The following is a 17,207-nucleotide window of genomic DNA, read 5'->3' on the forward strand; positions in this document are numbered from 1 at the left end:
CCAACAAGATGTAAGCAACCTGCAATCAGGCCTCTATTGCTAAATTTAATCCATTCTTAATATTGCCAAACCTATGTCAAAATCAGGGACAATTTTCTTAACACCCTATTCTGCCTCCTGTCTCAACCCTGCTATTTTATGGAGTTTAAGTGAGATCACTGAAAACTATAACTGATGTTTTTAGGTGAATTAAGCCAATATTACTAGAGTGGTATTAATGTATTTTCTTTTGCTATTAAATCTGCTGCCTTAGATTTCTTTTGGGTCATAAACCTCTCCAGACACTCCACGTTGTCAGTTATAGCAAAGTAAACTGTACTTAATCCAGAGAAAATAATCTATGGGTATCTGTAAGGGATAAAGGACATAACCCTCTTTAGAAATGTAACTCTGCTGCTGGATCCTCAATGAGCAGCAAAAAAAGACTCATTTATTTTTCTCATTTTAGCGTTGAACTCTGCTTGGTCAACAGCAAAGATCCCAACAATTTGTTAATTCCCTGATTTTGCTGGTAAATGGTGTTTCTAAATGGGTCCTCTGACATTTACCTGATTGGGCACAAACAGAAATAGGTGTGTATAGATTATGAAGCAGAATAGACTCAATGGTGTTACTTGGAGCTATTGAGTACTATACACTGCAATTCTATAAAGCTGACATTATAGAAAGACATGTAGAAAGCATAAAAGGCGGTAATGCGACAGGATGAGGAATATTCACTGTTAGATCACATGTGAAAGTTTCATGAGAATATCCTATAGCAACTTCAGACCAGGCCATTATCCTACATAAAAGCAAGGTGAAAAGTAAAAGTGGCAGGCAGACAAATCCAGGGCAAAAATCAAAAAGGGCCACTTTTCAACATAGTTGTATAAGGGGGTAAGAGTGTTGTAAAAACAAGCCTGAAGGCTTTGTGTCTCAATGCAAGGAACATTTGTAATAAGGTGGATGAGTTGAATGTGCAGATAGTTATTAATGAATATGATATAGTTGGGATTACGGAGACATGGCTCCAGGGAGACCAAGGCTGGGAGCTGAACATCCAGGGATATTCAATATTCAGGAGGGATAGACAGAAAGGAAAAGGAGGTGGGGTAGCGTTGCTGGTTAGAGAGGAGATTAACGCAATAGAAAGGAAGGACATTAGCTTGGAAGATGTGGAATCGATATGGGTAGAGCTGCAAAACACTAAGGGGCAGAAAATGCTAGTGGGAGTTGTGTACAGGCCACCTAACAGTAGTAGTAGAGTTGGGGATGGCATCGAACAGGAAATTAGAAATGCGTGCAACAAAGGTAAAACAGTTATAATGGGTGACTTCAATCTACATATAGATTGGGTGAATCAAATTGGCAGAGGTGCTGAGGAAGAGGATTTCTTGGAATGTATACGGGATAGTTTTCTAAACCAACATGTAGAGGAACCAACGAGAGAGCAGGCTATTCTAGACTGGGTATGAGTAATGAGGAAGGGTTAGTTAGCAGTCTTGATGTGCGTGGCCCCTTGGGCAAGAGTGACCATGATATGGTTGAGTTCTTCATTAGGATGGAGAGTGACTTAGTTAAGTCAGAAACAACGGTTCTGAACTTAAAGAAAGGTAACTTTGAGGGCATGAGACGTGAATTGGCCAAGATAGACTGGCAATTGATTCTTAAAGGGTTGACGGTGGATATGCAATGGAAGGCATTTAAAGACTTCATGGATGAACTACAACAATTGTTCATCCCAGTTTGGCAAAAGGATAAATCAAGGAAGGTAGTGCATCCGTGGCTAACAAGGGAGATTAGGGATAGTATCAAAACAAAAGATGAAGCGTACAAATTAGCAAGAAAAAGCAGCCTACCAGAGGACTGGGAGAAATTCAGAGTCCAGCAGAGGATGACAAAGGGCTTAATTAGGAAAGGGAAAATAGATTATGAAAGAAAACTGGCAGGGAACATAAAAACTGACTGCAAAAGCTTTTATAGATATGTGAAGAGAAAAAGATTAGTTAAAACAAATGTAGGTCCCTTGCAGTCAGAAACAGGTGAAATTGATCATGGGGAACAAGGACATGGCAGACCAATTGAATAACTACTTTGGTTCTGTCTTCACTAAGGAAGACATAAATAATCTGCCGGAAATAGCAGGGGGCCGGGGGTCAAATGAGATGGAGGAACTGAGTGAAATCCAGGTTAGTCAGGAAGTGGTGTTAGGTAAATTGAATGGATTAAAGGCTGATAAATCCCCAGGGCCAGATAGGCTGCATCCCAGAGTGCTTAAGGAGGTAGCCTCAGAAATAGTGGATGCATTAGTGATAATTTTTCAAAACTCTTTAGATTCTGGAGTAGTTCCTGAGGATTGGAGGGTAGCTAATGTAACCCCACTTTTCAAAAAGGGAGGGAGAGAGAAAACGGGGAATTACAGACCAGTTAGTCTAACATCGGTAGTGGGGAAAATGCTAGAGTCAGTTATTAAAGATGGGATAGCAGCACATTTGGAAAGTGGTGAAATCATTGGACAAAGTCAGCATGAAAGGTAAATCATGTCTGACGAATCTTATAGAATTTTTCGAGGATGTAACTAGTAGAGTGGATAAGGGAGAACCAGTGGATGTGTTATATCTGGACTTCCAGAAGGCTTTCGACAAGGTCCCACATAAGAGATTAGTATGCAAACTTAAAGCACACGGTATTGTGGGTTCAGTATTGATGTGGATAGAGAACTGGCTGGCAGACAGGAAGCAAAGAGTAGGAATAAACGGGTCCTTTTCAGAATGGCAGGCAGTGACTAGTGGGGTACCGCAAGGCTCAGTGCTGGAACCCCAGCTATTTACAATATATATTAATGATTTGGACGAGGGAATTGAATGCAACATCTCCAAGTTTACGGATGACACGAAGCTGGGGGGCAGTGTTAGCTGTGAGGAGGATGCTAGGAGGCTGCAACGTGACTTGGATAGGTTAGGTGAGTGGGCAAATGCATGGCAGATGCAGTATAATGTGGATAAATGTGAGGTTATCCACTTTGGTGGCAAGAACAGGAAAGCAGACTATTACCTGAATGGTGGCCGATTAGGAGAAGAGGAGATGCAACGAGACCTGGGTGTCGTGGTACACCAGTCATTGAAAGTAGGCATGCAGGTGCAGCAGGCAGTGAAGAAAGCGAATGGTATGTTGGCATTCATAGCGAGGGGATTCGAGTATAGGAGCAGGGAGGTTCTGCTGCAATTGTACAGGGCATTGGTGAGACCACACCTGGAGTATTGCGTACAGTTTTGGTCTCCTAATCTGAGGAAAGACATTCTTGCCATAGAGGGAGTACAGAGAAGGTTCACCAGATGATTCCTGGGATGGCAGGACTTTCATATGAAGAAAAACTGGATAGACTCGTCTATTGTCTATTGTACTCGCTGGAATTTAGAAGATTGAGGGGGGATCTTATAGAAACTGACAACATTCTTAAGGGGTTGGACAGGCAAGATGCAGGAAGATTGTTCCCGATGTTGGGTAAGTCCAGAACAAGGGGTCACAGTTTAAGGATAAGGGGGAAGTCTTTTAGGACTGAGATGAGAACGTTTTTTGTCACACAGAGAGTGGTGAATCTGTGGAATTCTCTGCCACAGAAGGTAGTTGAGGCCAGTTAATTGGCTATATTTAAGAGGGAGTTAGATGTGGCCCTTGTGGCTGAAGGAATCAGGGGGTATGGAGAGAAGGCAGGTACGGGATACTGAGTTGGATGATCAGCCATGATCATATTGAATGGCGGTGCAGGCTCGAAGGGCCAAATGGCCTCCTGCTGCACCTATTTTCTATGTTTCTATGTTTCTAAATCCAACAAAAAGAACAAGTGTTAGAATTTCAGAAGGTAGTTGTTGACTGGTGACGAGGAAGATACATCCAGCTCAGGTCCAGTGAACAATTACCATTTGAGGAAATGAGGTTGGGGAATCTTAACTCAGCATTACACCATTGTGTTACTCCCAAACTGACACGGAATTGACAACTCACTCAGATTGGCGGTCAGAGAGTCAGAACTATACAGCATGGAAATAGGCCCTTTTGGCCTACCTTGCCCACACCAACCAAGTTGCCATTCTGGGCTAGTCCCGTTTGCCTGTGTTTGGCCCAAAGCCCTCCATATCTTTCTTATTCATATACAGACGCTGCCCGACTTACACAATTGGTGTGAACTCATACTTTTGTAAACAATTCTGTGATCAGTACATGGTGCCTACCCACACACACTGCAGAAAGTGCCCCAGACGCAGTGGTCTGCCGGGAGGGACAGTAAATACCGTCAGCCAGTTATTTCGTGCAGAGGATGCGATTCTAACTTCCATAAAATCTGACCTCAGCAGGGTTCAACTTACTCAAGTCGGGGAGTGCCTGCATCTGTCCTAATGCCCAAAGACTGAAGTGGGACATTATTGAAACCTAGCAAATAGTGAAAGGCTTGGATAGAGTGGATGTGGAGAGGATGTTTCTACTAGTGGGAGAGTCAAGGACTAAAGGTCACAGCCTCAGAATTAAAGGACGTTCCTTCAGGAAGGAGATGGAGAGAAGGCAGGTACGGGATACTGAGTTGGATGATCAGCCATGATCATATTGAATGGCGGTGCAGGCTCGAAGGGCCAAATGGCCTCCTGCTGCACCTTGTTTCTATGTTTCTAAATCCAACAAAAAGAACAAGTGTTAGAATTTCAGAAGGTTGTTGTTGACTGGTGACGAGGAAGATACATCCAGCTCAGGTCCAGTGAACAATTACCATTTGAGGAAATGAGGTTGGGGAATCTTAACTCAGCATTACACCATTGTGTTACTCCCAAACTGACACGGAATTGACAACTCACTCAGATTGGCAGTCAGAGAGTCAGAACTATAGGCCATACGAGAATTGAACACTACCTTCTGCACTAGGCAACACTGTTAAAACTTTTGTACTTAATATAATTGTATTTATTTGTTTTTGCATTTATTGCATATATGTTTTTACGCACCGTCAGGATTGGCTATTTTTTAATTTTGTTGTACTCGTTGCAATGACAATAAATGAATATTATTATTATTATAGGAGGAATTTCTTTAGTCAGAGGGTGGTGAATCTGTGGAATTCTCTGCCACAGAAGGCTGTGGAGGCCGTCAATGGATATTTTTAAGGCAGAGATAGATAGATTTTTGATTAGTACGGGTGTCAGGGGTTATGGGGAGAAGGCAGGAGAATGAGGTTAGGGGAGACATAAATCAGCCATGATGGAATGGCGGAGTAGACTTGATGGTCCGAACGGAATAAATCTGCTCTTATCACTTATGACCTTATAATTGATGTAGAGAGGAGGAAGATTTACGTAGTACCTCACGTAGTACCTTGAGCCGAGAAAACTCCGAGCAGTCTGTACTTTAAACTCGCAACCTTATTATTGTACTACATTTTAAATATATATTCATGGTATACTTACATTGGTCCAGAAACTGGCTCATCATCTGCAGCAGTTGAACAGTCAGTTCACCATGGGAAATGGGAGAAAAAGAGGATAAAGGAGAAGAAATTAGACTTCTGAACAAAAAGGGTTCACGTGTTAGCAGCGACTGTCTTTCGCAGCTCTACTTCAACAATACAATTGCTCATGGAGTTAGTCTCTAAATCATTACATTCAAATGGCAAAAAAAAAGTTATTACATGGTCAGTTAACACCTTTGAGGCTCGTCATGAAATACTGCAACTATATGGACAGATCACGCAATTTTAATGTTCATCTTGTCCCTAAGTTCCAGTTGTTCACTGTTTTAGACCAATGAGAAGACGTAACCCAACATCTGATTGTGGAATCCTGCTCAATGTAACTAGTTTTTTGAATAAAGTTTGGATTGGATTGGTTTTGTGGGGCGTGGGGACAATAGGGATCGTGTGCATGGCTGTCATAGGGTGATGGGTGAGGTCGAAAGAGGAGTGAAAGTACAAGGGAGAGATAATGCATGGGCAGAGGTGGGGGAGACAGCACAGCTACTAAGTTCAAGGATAGATTAAGAGCGCAAGCATAACGAGGTTGAGAACGTGAGAGCAAGATGGAGGGGGAGCAACGGACAGAGGAGTTGAGATAATGTTAAATCAAAACTTATGGTCACAGGACAAAAAAAGTATTCGGTTTGTGTGTTTGGAGGAAATTCAAGCGGATATATAATATATTTTTAAAATCATACATAAGTTAATACGGCTATTCATATGTATTTTTCATAAAAGTGATTATGAAAGTGACAAAATGTTTTCTGACAATAATTCTGCTATGTTGGCCTGTGATATACTTCAATTTGACAATGGTGTGTACAGTACTAACAAGACTAAATCATTTGCATTTTTTAAAAGGTGTACTAATAATAGGTGTACATTAAACCTAATAAGGTGTACATTAAACCTAGAAGGGGTATGAATTATTCTGGCAATGTATATTTCTTTTTAAAAATGACTAATGTATAGTTTTACAGTCTTTTTAAGAAAAATACACTACAAAGATTTTATCTTTCAAAACATGAATGATTCTGGAGCCTCTTACTTTACACTTTTGCAATCTGCAGAGAATATCTAGTGTTCTTAAATGAATCACTTATTTATTCATATTTGGGGAAGTAAAAGAATTTGTGATTGTTTTATGTACATGACTATAAAAGTAATGTTTAAGAGTTTGGCTTAAAGTGAAAGGCAAACCATTTGAAAGAATCGTGTCTAAAGGGCTGCCCAAATCTTTTCAATCAAAGAAACATTGCATCTCGAGTGGTTAGGAACTAAGATCACAGATGGGTGTTCTTTGGACAAGTTCTGAATTGTGCCCACTGGATTAAGCAGGATTCCACAAGGTGTCTGGTGTACATGAAGCAAGTATGGAGATTTATCGCAACACAGCCACCTGGCAGCACGCACCAGGAGTAATGGCAACATTTCCTGGGCTCTAGAAAGTGCCATTACTCCATCTGTACCTTGAGGCACGGAGAGAAAGCCACCGCCAGCACACACAAGTGTCTGGGAAGACCAAAAAATGAGTCAAACCACAAACCAAGAGCTCACAGCCGAGAAACACCAGCAACACACCAATGACCACAGGTCTCAGTCACTGGGAAGGACGCATTTGTCAAAGAAAACTAGACCAGGTTGACAACGAGACATCAGAGTGTCGCAAAAATAGTGAAGATATATACACAGGTTATGCATATCAAGAGACGCATCAGGAATTGAGATAAGTACACAAGAGTATATAGGCTAGATTTACTCCCCTCTACCACCTGCTGTTTATCCCCAGCGTTTGCTTAAGAAGATTCTAAATTATCAAATGAACTATATGACTTTTGATAGGACATAAAGATCAAGCAATTGTTTGCATCAGAGGACTTACATGGCAGATTAAAAAGCACCTTGTATCATCTGTGAAAACTGAATTGTTTCTTTCCAGAGATTCTTGGTTGTTTCAATGGGATTCCATTGAATTACTTAATTCCAGCTGAAGGATTTTGCTGGTTGTTGGGGTGGGGAATGTACAGTACACTCCTTTTAAACTCAGGAGCCAAGCAAAATTCACAAATTAAAAGGCCCGAGGGGGGAGCAAAAGAACGTGCTTATTTAGTTTATTCCTATTTCAGGCTTAAGTTTCACATATAAACTGCAACCAACCTAAACTCCTAAAAATGCAGAGATGTGGGTCGGACCTTAAAAGGAGCGTATTCTACTTATGGAATATTCTTCAAGTACAAGTGCACCAACTCTCAAAATTACTGTGGGGAATCACCTTGATTTCCAGTTGAGACATTCAGGTGGAGTTGTCACAGAAGCTCGTTTAACTGGAGCTTTTAATCGAGCATTTTCTTGCATGAGCGCTTTAAAGTAATTAAGCTATCTGTCCAAATTAAGTTCGGGCATTGCTCACAACTCCTTGAAATGCAACTGTACTTGAAAGGGGAAGAAGAGATCCTAAACTCAATTGAAAGTGTTTGAACATTGTACTTCTACCAAATCCCAGTTTGCATTTCTTACAGATAAAAGATTGCTTTTGTGACCCAAAGATATATACTCTTAAGATATTTTGAACACTTTATTTCTATAGTGAATGCAACAGACAAAAAAAAAAGTTTGGCCTTGTATAGTAAGTATTACACTCAAAGGGTGGTCAGTCAATCTTGTCCATTTTAAGCAATGGACAAGATTCGTTGGCATAAAGCCTTGAACAAATGCAGCTCACCATATTTGTTTGATGCCAATTAAATAAATTCAATTTTGGCACAGATGGATGCCTTAATTCCTAAATCCAAAATATACATTTGCAGACATGCACAAATCATCTTCTGCAAAAATGTAGTTGCACTAAGCAAGGATGATTTCGACTGGTAGCTACTTCTTAAAATTGGGGTCTAAGATCTAATAAGAAATGCAAGCTGTGGGAAGGTCATGTGCAGAAAAGAAAAACCCAAGAGAATTATTATTTCAATACCACACTGGCTAGAATGATTCCTGATTTTTTTCATCACCATATCACCCCTGAGGTATGTACACTGAAAACAATTCAGATTTTACAAAAGCTATCTGCCATGGCACATGCAGACACAGCAATACCCCTGATACAGACCATGGTATGGTTGAAATCCTCATCATAAGCCATATAGCTCTAGAAGACAAGTAGTTCAAACCTAGAAGCAATCTATGTTTGCAGGCCGTTAGTTCTGGCCAACTCCTGTAACATCCCCAGGACAGAAACAGAGCAGACTAAACCCAAAAAACTCAAACGTTGATTTAAAAACAAAAGAAAACAGAACTACAAATCCAGAAATGGGCAGCAGAAAAACTGAATGGAAGATACGAAAAAAAGTTGTGAACGTAGATGAGGACTTGGAAAAAAGTTTTAACATCATGAACTGATGCACTTCAGACTTGAAGCTAAGGAGAAACAAACTCGAGCATGCAATTCTCTCACTTACCACCAGTTTTAGGCAATGATGCAATTGAGAGGGAAAGAAAAGAAGTCACAATAACCGACAAATATCAATACAAACCATAGTTCTAATCTAGAGCACTAGGTTGCAGGTCTCCCTTTGGCCATCTGACCTTGCAGGAAACAGACACTGGGAAATGGCCTGTACACCTGGAAGAAGGAACTGCAAAATTTGGAAAATTGCGGTATCTTGCATTTTCTCAAGGAGGCGGCTCTAACAAAAAAAACATGAGTATTGTTTTATCCCTTGCCTTACTTTCCGTGACTCTGCTGCCAAATGGCCACACCTTTCAAACGCTTTACCTGGAGTTGATTTTGGAAACCTTTTAGTGTGGTTCAGGTTATATTGAGTATTACATGAGCATTTAGAAATAAAACTCGATTCATAAACAAATTTAATTATCAAGACTATCATACGAACTGCAAATTCTTCCATGAACTTCCATCACGTATATACCCAATTTAAAAAAAAATCCTGGTCAACACCAAGTATTTTTCTTTCATCTCCCAAATATACTCATGAACATTGTTAAGTCTGTTGCAACAGTCTTTGCTTTCAAAGGTCTTTTTATTCATGTCCAGTCAGTTTTACAAAAATATGTACTATGCTTCGATTGCATCTCAAATTAATTGCAAAATAAAAGTTCTTCTAGGTGAAAACCTCAAATATCATCACTCCTGCCTTGGAGGATGACTGCTGGTTCAACTGCATTGGTGAGTGGATGTCCTATTATTCTGCAGGGCTTGATCAAGTGAATGTTGCTACTGTATTCCATACAGTTGAGGAATGGAGCTGATCTCAAGATTCTGAGGGGATAATAAACTCATTCCTTTGTTTAGAGTACTTACCCTGGGAGCTGTCCAAATAAAAAGACAAGCTATTCATTACTCTGACAAAGTGAAATTTCTTCATACAGATCATGAATCTTTGGAATTTTCTTTGAGATTGTGATCGCCTAGTCATTATATTGTCCTTTTTAAAAATAAATTTAAGTTGTGGCTGATACTGGATATTGATATTGGACAATGGAACTAATGGGACAAACAGATTGGCCAGGAAGTAGCATTACGGAACGATCTAACAATCTGGCCGTTTCATCTTATTAGTTTAGTTTTAATATCAATTCTGTAACAAACTAGAGCCATAAACACAAATCTACTGAGAATAATACGAGATATTTACCAACACTAACACTCTGTAATATTTTGATAAACTTTAAGATAATTAGATACATTTTTATTCTGAATGCTGAAAGAGATTTAATGCTCAGATTGCAATCCAGCACTGCAGAGGGAATGGTCCATTATCTTTGATAAATCAAAACATCTGTCAAACGTAGAGTGTCGCAAATTGTTATTATTCACTTAAACTTGTGGTTTCAAGTACTGTCTGAAACAATGCTTTAACTGCCCAATGCACACTTGAAGTAATTAATGCTGAAACAATAATGACCATCAGTCTTTCTGAAAATGGCCTATCTATAAATGGCATGGGCAATCTGCACAGGTTGATAGGATCCAGGGTCTATCCCAATGGCAGGGAATCTGGTGCGTGCGCTATTTTCTCTTTCGGGGACCAGTAAACTAAAGTGCTTATTCTGGTAACTGGCATTAATGATATTGGACAATGGAACCAGACTGGCCCTATCAAATTTACAGCATCTGCAGAGTTTGGCTCTGCATGAAGACTGATCAAATTTCTGAGACAAGTTATCAATCCATCAATTGCTCCCCTCAAAGCTCTTTGTAGGGCAAGACAGAAAAATAAAAATGAACAGATGTAAGTTTAGAAAATAATTTTGTAAACAGAACAGAAGCCCTTTTGCTAACTACAATTTTTTTCTAGCCTTTAAGTCACTGTGCAAAGGTTATCAAGCAAGAGTATACATGTAGTAAATTCAGCACACTAGAATGAAGTCTAGAATCATCATATAATGTATTAAATCTGTACAATGCATGAGTTGCATTTAGTGTCTTTGGCATGTAAAATGTCCACTGGTCAATGTTGTTTAAAAAGTTTCATCATTGCTAAAACTGTCAGTGTAAAATAGTTTCACAGTCATTCATTAGCTTCAGCTGGGTTCAGCAAACTATCAATTTAGATGCCCACAATCATTGCAGTAGTAAGTTTTCCCTCTACATGAATAAAATGGTCAGGGCTATTTGTTTCTAAGCTCATTTATCCTGCATTCTCTCAAAAAGCGATTATATATAATTCAGAATCATTTCCCTTTGGAAACCAGTTATGCATTCCCAAGCCACTGCCTTCCATACCTCCTTGTTTTTCAATACCTTAGAACTGCTCTCCTTTTACCACCTGAATTTTATTATCCACTCCCACACTGTGGCCTCTTCCTTTAATTAATATCACCTTGTTTCTCATGGTTGCTACTTCTAATTCTGCAGGATATCTTACTTCAGTCACACAAAATGGCAAAGACATACAAAACAAGGCCTCACACAAATAGCACTTCCACGGTTCAAACTCATCCTTGTACCATACACGCAACTTGCAACCCAGCGGTATGAGTTTGAAGAAGGGTCTCGACACAAAAAGGTCACCCATTCCTTCTCTCCAGAGATGCTGTCTGTCCCACTGAGTTACTCCAGCATTTTATATCTATCTTCGTTATGAACACTGATTTCTCTAATTTTCGTGACCCTTGCAACCACCCCTCTCTCTGTTCCTCCCCCATCCTAGTCATCCTGCTAGTTTCACTGTTTGTACCCCTTCATTATCATTTCTTCCACAACCAACAATGGACCATTTTGGGCTCTACTTTTCTTGAGTCATTGGTGCCAGCTCTAGTTTCCCTCTCCCCTGACTCTGTCTGAAGAAAAGGTCTCAACCCGAAATGTCACCTATTCTTTTTTCCTAGATATGCTGCCTGACCCACTGAGTTACTCCAACATTGTGTCTATCTTCTACTCATTGTAAATATGTATTCTCGCACATGTCACTGTACACAGGGATTGCTGAGTTGCATTACTAATACTGGCCTTTGCCAAAAGATAAGATGTCATTGTATGTGACATCTACAGAACAAGGGGCCACGGTTTGAAAATAAGGGGTAGGCCATTTAGAACTGAGATGAGGAAAAACTTTTTCAGTCAGAGAGTTGTGAATCTGTGGAATTCTCTGCCTCAAAAGGCAGTGGAGGCCAATTCTCTGAATGCATTCAAGAGAGCTAGATAGAGCTCTTAAGGATAGCGGAGTCAGGGGGTATGGGGAGAAGGCAGGAACGGGGTACTGATTGAGAATGATCAGCCATGATCACATTGAATTGCGGCTCGAAGGGCCGAATGGCCTCCTCCTGCACCTATTGTCTATTGTTTATATCCAATATGAAAGAGAGAGAAAAAACAGGACTGGGCAATTTAATATCAACATAAAACCAGAATCTAGAATGAACAAAATCTCAATCTAACGTGACATGAAATACTCTGCTAGTTTGGGAATCTTTTCATTGAACAAAGTCATAGAGTCATGCAACATGGAAACAGGCCCTTCGGCCCAACTTGCCCCATCTACACTAGTCCCACCTGCCTACGTTTGGTCCAAAACTTTCCAATCCTCGTACCTGTCCATAATATAAATATCTGTACAAAAACTAGATTCAAATTCTACTGGGTAGTAAATATTTCATGCGAATTTCTGTGCTTTTCAACAGATCAATGCTGGATGCTAACTACTTTAGCAAAGTAAAAACAAACACATCAGACACATATTAAGCAGCAGACACATCATTTGATTAAAGGGGCCTTTTATCAGCTTCATTTCAATAACTTATCAGAGCCTTTCCTTTGATTCCACACCCTCTGCTTTTATTTAATTATTTCTTAATTTTGTCTGTGCTCTGCCCTTTCACTTCTTCAACCCTTGTGTTTTGTCTATCTTTTGGAGATTGCACCTCCACAAGGAAACAGGACGATTCATGTGCTATGCAGACAAGACCCATGCAGCCATCTGAAGTTACGACACTTGCTTACAATGACACACATCAAGCTATCCACAGGGCTGAACAAGGGTCGAGTGGTTGAGAACTTCTAGAAAGAAGTATTGCTGTCTACCATTCTGTACACATACATACATATGTATATATGTATATATATATATATATATATATATAAAATATCAAACACGTGCAAACCATTTTTTATCATACAGTGCAATAATCTTCAAGTTCTATGGTGAAACACTGAAGGATACAACTGGAATCAATTGGATTACAATTTACAACTGGATAATCACAAATTTAATCATTCCATTAAATGGAACTTTTTTTGCATTAAAACTTTTAATGTTTGCTTTCTTTCTGTATAGTTACCATTCGCAGTGACAGTCACAGACATGGAATTACACATGGAAGTGGTGTGAATAATGGCAGGATGCAGGTGAATTAGACAGACATGAGCAGTGTAGGAGAAAACAAATCTTAAATAAATCCTTAAAAAACATAAAATACTGCTTTGCGATTACATTCTCAAAATATTCTTGTAAACTGCCATTGTGAAATACTTGGATCTTTTCTACTGAGTTAGCAAAGATCAATACCAGAGAGATTAGTTTGCATTTAAAATGCACTATTGTTTGCAATGGAAACGGATTAAACAATGGAAATCTGTAAAAGGTTCCGCAGAAAAACATTATCTCACTGTTCTACCGTCAGAATTCCTTACAATAATTCAGCAGAAACTACTGATCTAGAGTATGGAATTTGCTTGAAAAATCTAAATTATTAGCAAATTCAAACCAATGAAAGTTTTCAATGTTCAAAAGGGAAAATGTTTACCTTCAGCATAAACAAATGAGTGGAAAGCCACTGAATATCATAAAAAAGGGGTCAGGTAAAATTCTAATAAGATATGAATCCTTCAGTGTCTTTTCAAGTAACCCATTTAATTCTAGACACTGATAATAAGAGTATTTATAGGCCATCTAAACAGGCTAATAACAAATGGGTTAAGTCTAGAGTAGTGGGCTGAAAGGTTTATATAAAGAAAGAAACTTACCGTCAGGGACTTCATCCGGTCTCTTCCGCTTCTCATACACTACAATGATGACCACCAGAATGATGATTTCTGCCACAACTCCCAGGAAGGGCCAGAGGGGTGCCAGGTGGCTGCGAACACGCAGGAGAGTAGTGGCATAGCTATGCCCGAGGAAATTGGTGGCGTTACACATGTAGTCTCCTGGATCATCCTCAATATGTAGATTCTTAATAATCAGTTCTGTGTAATTGTCTTTATTGGTGATCAAGTAACGCCCAGTGCCGTTATTCAACTCCTATCAGAGGGCATGAGAAACATTTTTGAAATTGATTATAAATTTAACATGACCCATTTCTTTCATTCTAAAGAACAAAAGGCATTCCCACTTGTGCGTGATAAACAAAGTGTTGTAGAGGAACAAAGTAGTATAAGAAAATAACTGCAGATGCTGGTACAAATCGAAGGTATTTATTCACAAAATGCTGGAGTAACTCAGCAGGTCAGACAGCATCTCGGGAGAGAAGGAATGGGTGACTTTTCGGGTCGAGACCCTTCTTCAGACTGATGTCAGGGGGGCGGGACAAAGGAAGGATATAGGTGGAGACAGGAAGATAGAGGGAGATCTGGGAAGGAGGAGGGGAAGAGAGGGACAGAGGAACTATCTAAAGTTGGAGAAGTCTATGTTCATACCACTGGGCTGCAAGCTGCCCAGGCGTAATATGAGGTGCTGTTCCTCCAATTTCCGGTGGGCCTCACTATGGCACTGGAGGAGGCCCATGACAGAAAGGTCAGACTGGGAATGGGAGGGGGAGTTGAAGTGCTCGCTTAGGATATAAGCAAAATGCCAAAGCAATTATTGGTCTCAAATCCGAGTTCAATCTCTTTTCTTTCGAGACACCAGTCACTGCCAAGTGTAGCCGGGAGCAGGAAGCCTCTGCCCGAATCTAGAAACTTAGCTCACACCTGGGTTAATGCACCTAGGAATATCATCCCTTTTGTTCCTCTAGTCTGACAGTGATGGAATTCAATTTCAATTTACTCAAACTATGAACATTTGATCAATATCTGTTGCATTCTTTAATTGCTTTGTCATCTATCCTGGAGCTCGCTATCAAAAGTATTACACAACAATAATGTATAGACATGCGCGTTCATTCCAGGCTGTTTAGTTTAGAGATATAGAGTGGAAACGGGCCCTTCGGCCCACATAGTCCATGGCGACCAACGATCCCCGTACACTGACACTATCCTACACACGTAATCTTTTACCAAAGCCAATTAACCGACAGGCCTGTACATCTTTATTTGAAAGACAAGGTCACAGTACAAAGCATCAGCAGATACAAAAATTGAAGTTTTTTTTTAATGAGCATCTTTAATATGTACTAGTCAGGCCACATTATTTCAAGTGAAGAACTTGAACTCAAATTAAAAGAAAATGGCAAGCATTCCAAGCATGAGATTCAGCAAACCAGACTCACCACAAATTCATCTTTCACCTTCTTATGCCAGGTCCAAATAGGATAGGGATATCCTACAGATTTGCAGTATATAAGAGCTTCTTGTCCTTCATTCTTATTCTCACTTTTCTTGTGACCAGTGATTTCCGGACGTGCTAGGACATAAGATAATGAAATAAAATATTTGAAGAGTACTGAAGGAATAGAACAAGCAGTTCAAAATTCACTCCTTATTAATGCTTATGTAAACAACAAACTGATGGCAAAATTCTTAGCACCCATTTTCCCCCCAATTTAAAATGTTGCTTACGTCAGTTCGTCATCTTGCCTCATTGTACATTCAACATTTATTTCAGGTGCTCTGAAAACTCAAAAAGAATAACTTGCCAGTTTAACACAACTATCACCACCTTCAATGTGTTATCATATCATATATATACAGCCGGAAACAGGCCTTCTCGGCCCACCAAGTCCGCGCCGCCCAGTGATCCCCGTACATTAACACTATCCTACACCCACTAGGGACAATTTTTTTAATTTTTTAAATTTTTTTACATTTACCCAGCCAATTAACCTACATACCTACATTCATCTTATCTGAATGCTCAACTCCTCAGGTCAGATGTGATATTACCATAGTTTTTCTCTAAATTAATGTATTCTATTATATGAGCATCTTCAATTTCCACCAAACCTGTACAGCCATTAATCAAAAAGAACGTAATTTATATTATAATTCAATGTTTTCGAATGATGATTTTGAATTAAATTGTACTACTGGTAAATCTAATTCCTCCCTTCAATGAGCAAAGATGAACAGAATATACAATTTTAATACCTGATCTGTACCATGGTTTGGCTTCCTTCCAACACATTTGTCTGGAGATTATTTGCTTGAATAAATCAAATGTTATATTCAGAACCTCACTGTCTCGAACGCTATCTTAAATGTTTCAGTTTCCTAACTGCATGTTTTCTTCAGTTACCAAGTAAGCCAATTCCAGACGTCTATCTACAATTCAATTATTTGTATAAGAAAATAACTGTAGATGCTGGTACAAATCGAAGGTATTTATTCACAAAATGCTGGAGTAACTCAGCAGGTCAGGCAGCATCTCGGGAGAGAAGGAATGGGGACGTTTCGGGTCGAGACCCTTCTTCAGACTGATGTCAGGGGGGCGGGACAAAGGAAGGACATTATTTGTATCCTTGATCTACAGTCAGCAAGTTAAATGAACGGTTTACTGATCATGCTCCCCTGCCCGCTGAAAGGAAAATTCATTGGAGCATGTCTACGAAACAGTCATAATACGCAGCAAGGCTCTGGATGTATATTTAACACCTCACTACCAACTGTCCCTGTCTTCCCACGCTCACCTGTTACTGAATGCAGAGAGCAGACCATGCTGACTGGCTGTACCTGCGACACACATGGGCAGCTGGGGACAACAGCCAGGCATCATGCAGCCCCGTTCTGAGGTCCTGCATCCCCCCCCCCCCCCCCCCCCCCCCCGCCCGCTGACAGATGCCGATGAAATGCTAATCTATGGAACGTTTTTGCCTTCTGTCAACGTTGTGAAGCCACACTTAATAGACTTGGTGTGGGATTGGAGACTGTTGGAGGGAATTTTATGTTTTAATTAATCTGTACCCTGAATCTGGCTTTCAGGTGGGGCCCCAGTTGCCCTCTTAATTACAGCTCAGCTACAAACACAAAGAACATCTCGTAGAGCAATGGTGAGTTTCTCAAACAAGTCTGTTTATTCAAGGCCTTCACGGCTCGCATTGTGAAACACTCTGAGAGAAC

The 17,207-nt window shown here is 40.0% G+C and overlaps 1 protein-coding gene across 2 annotated transcripts in view; it reads right to left on the bottom strand.

Moving 5' to 3' along the window:
• LOC144610819 (neuroplastin-like) overlaps window positions 1-17,207 on the bottom strand; it is a 56,913-nt gene that overhangs the window by 2,828 nt on the left and 36,878 nt on the right. For both annotated transcript variants that reach the window (XM_078429744.1, XM_078429743.1), the window contains 3 exons: window positions 15,422-15,555; window positions 13,962-14,235; window positions 5,436-5,460 (listed from right to left, as the gene is read on the bottom strand). In XM_078429744.1, the coding sequence (XP_078285870.1) occupies window positions 5,436-5,460; window positions 13,962-14,235; window positions 15,422-15,555 (433 nt within the window). The remainder of the gene's footprint in view (window positions 1-5,435; window positions 5,461-13,961; window positions 14,236-15,421; window positions 15,556-17,207) is intronic.

Source organism: Rhinoraja longicauda, chromosome 38 (assembly GCF_053455715.1).
Source record: "Rhinoraja longicauda isolate Sanriku21f chromosome 38, sRhiLon1.1, whole genome shotgun sequence".
Classification (NCBI taxonomy): Eukaryota; Metazoa; Chordata; class Chondrichthyes; order Rajiformes; family Arhynchobatidae; genus Rhinoraja; species Rhinoraja longicauda.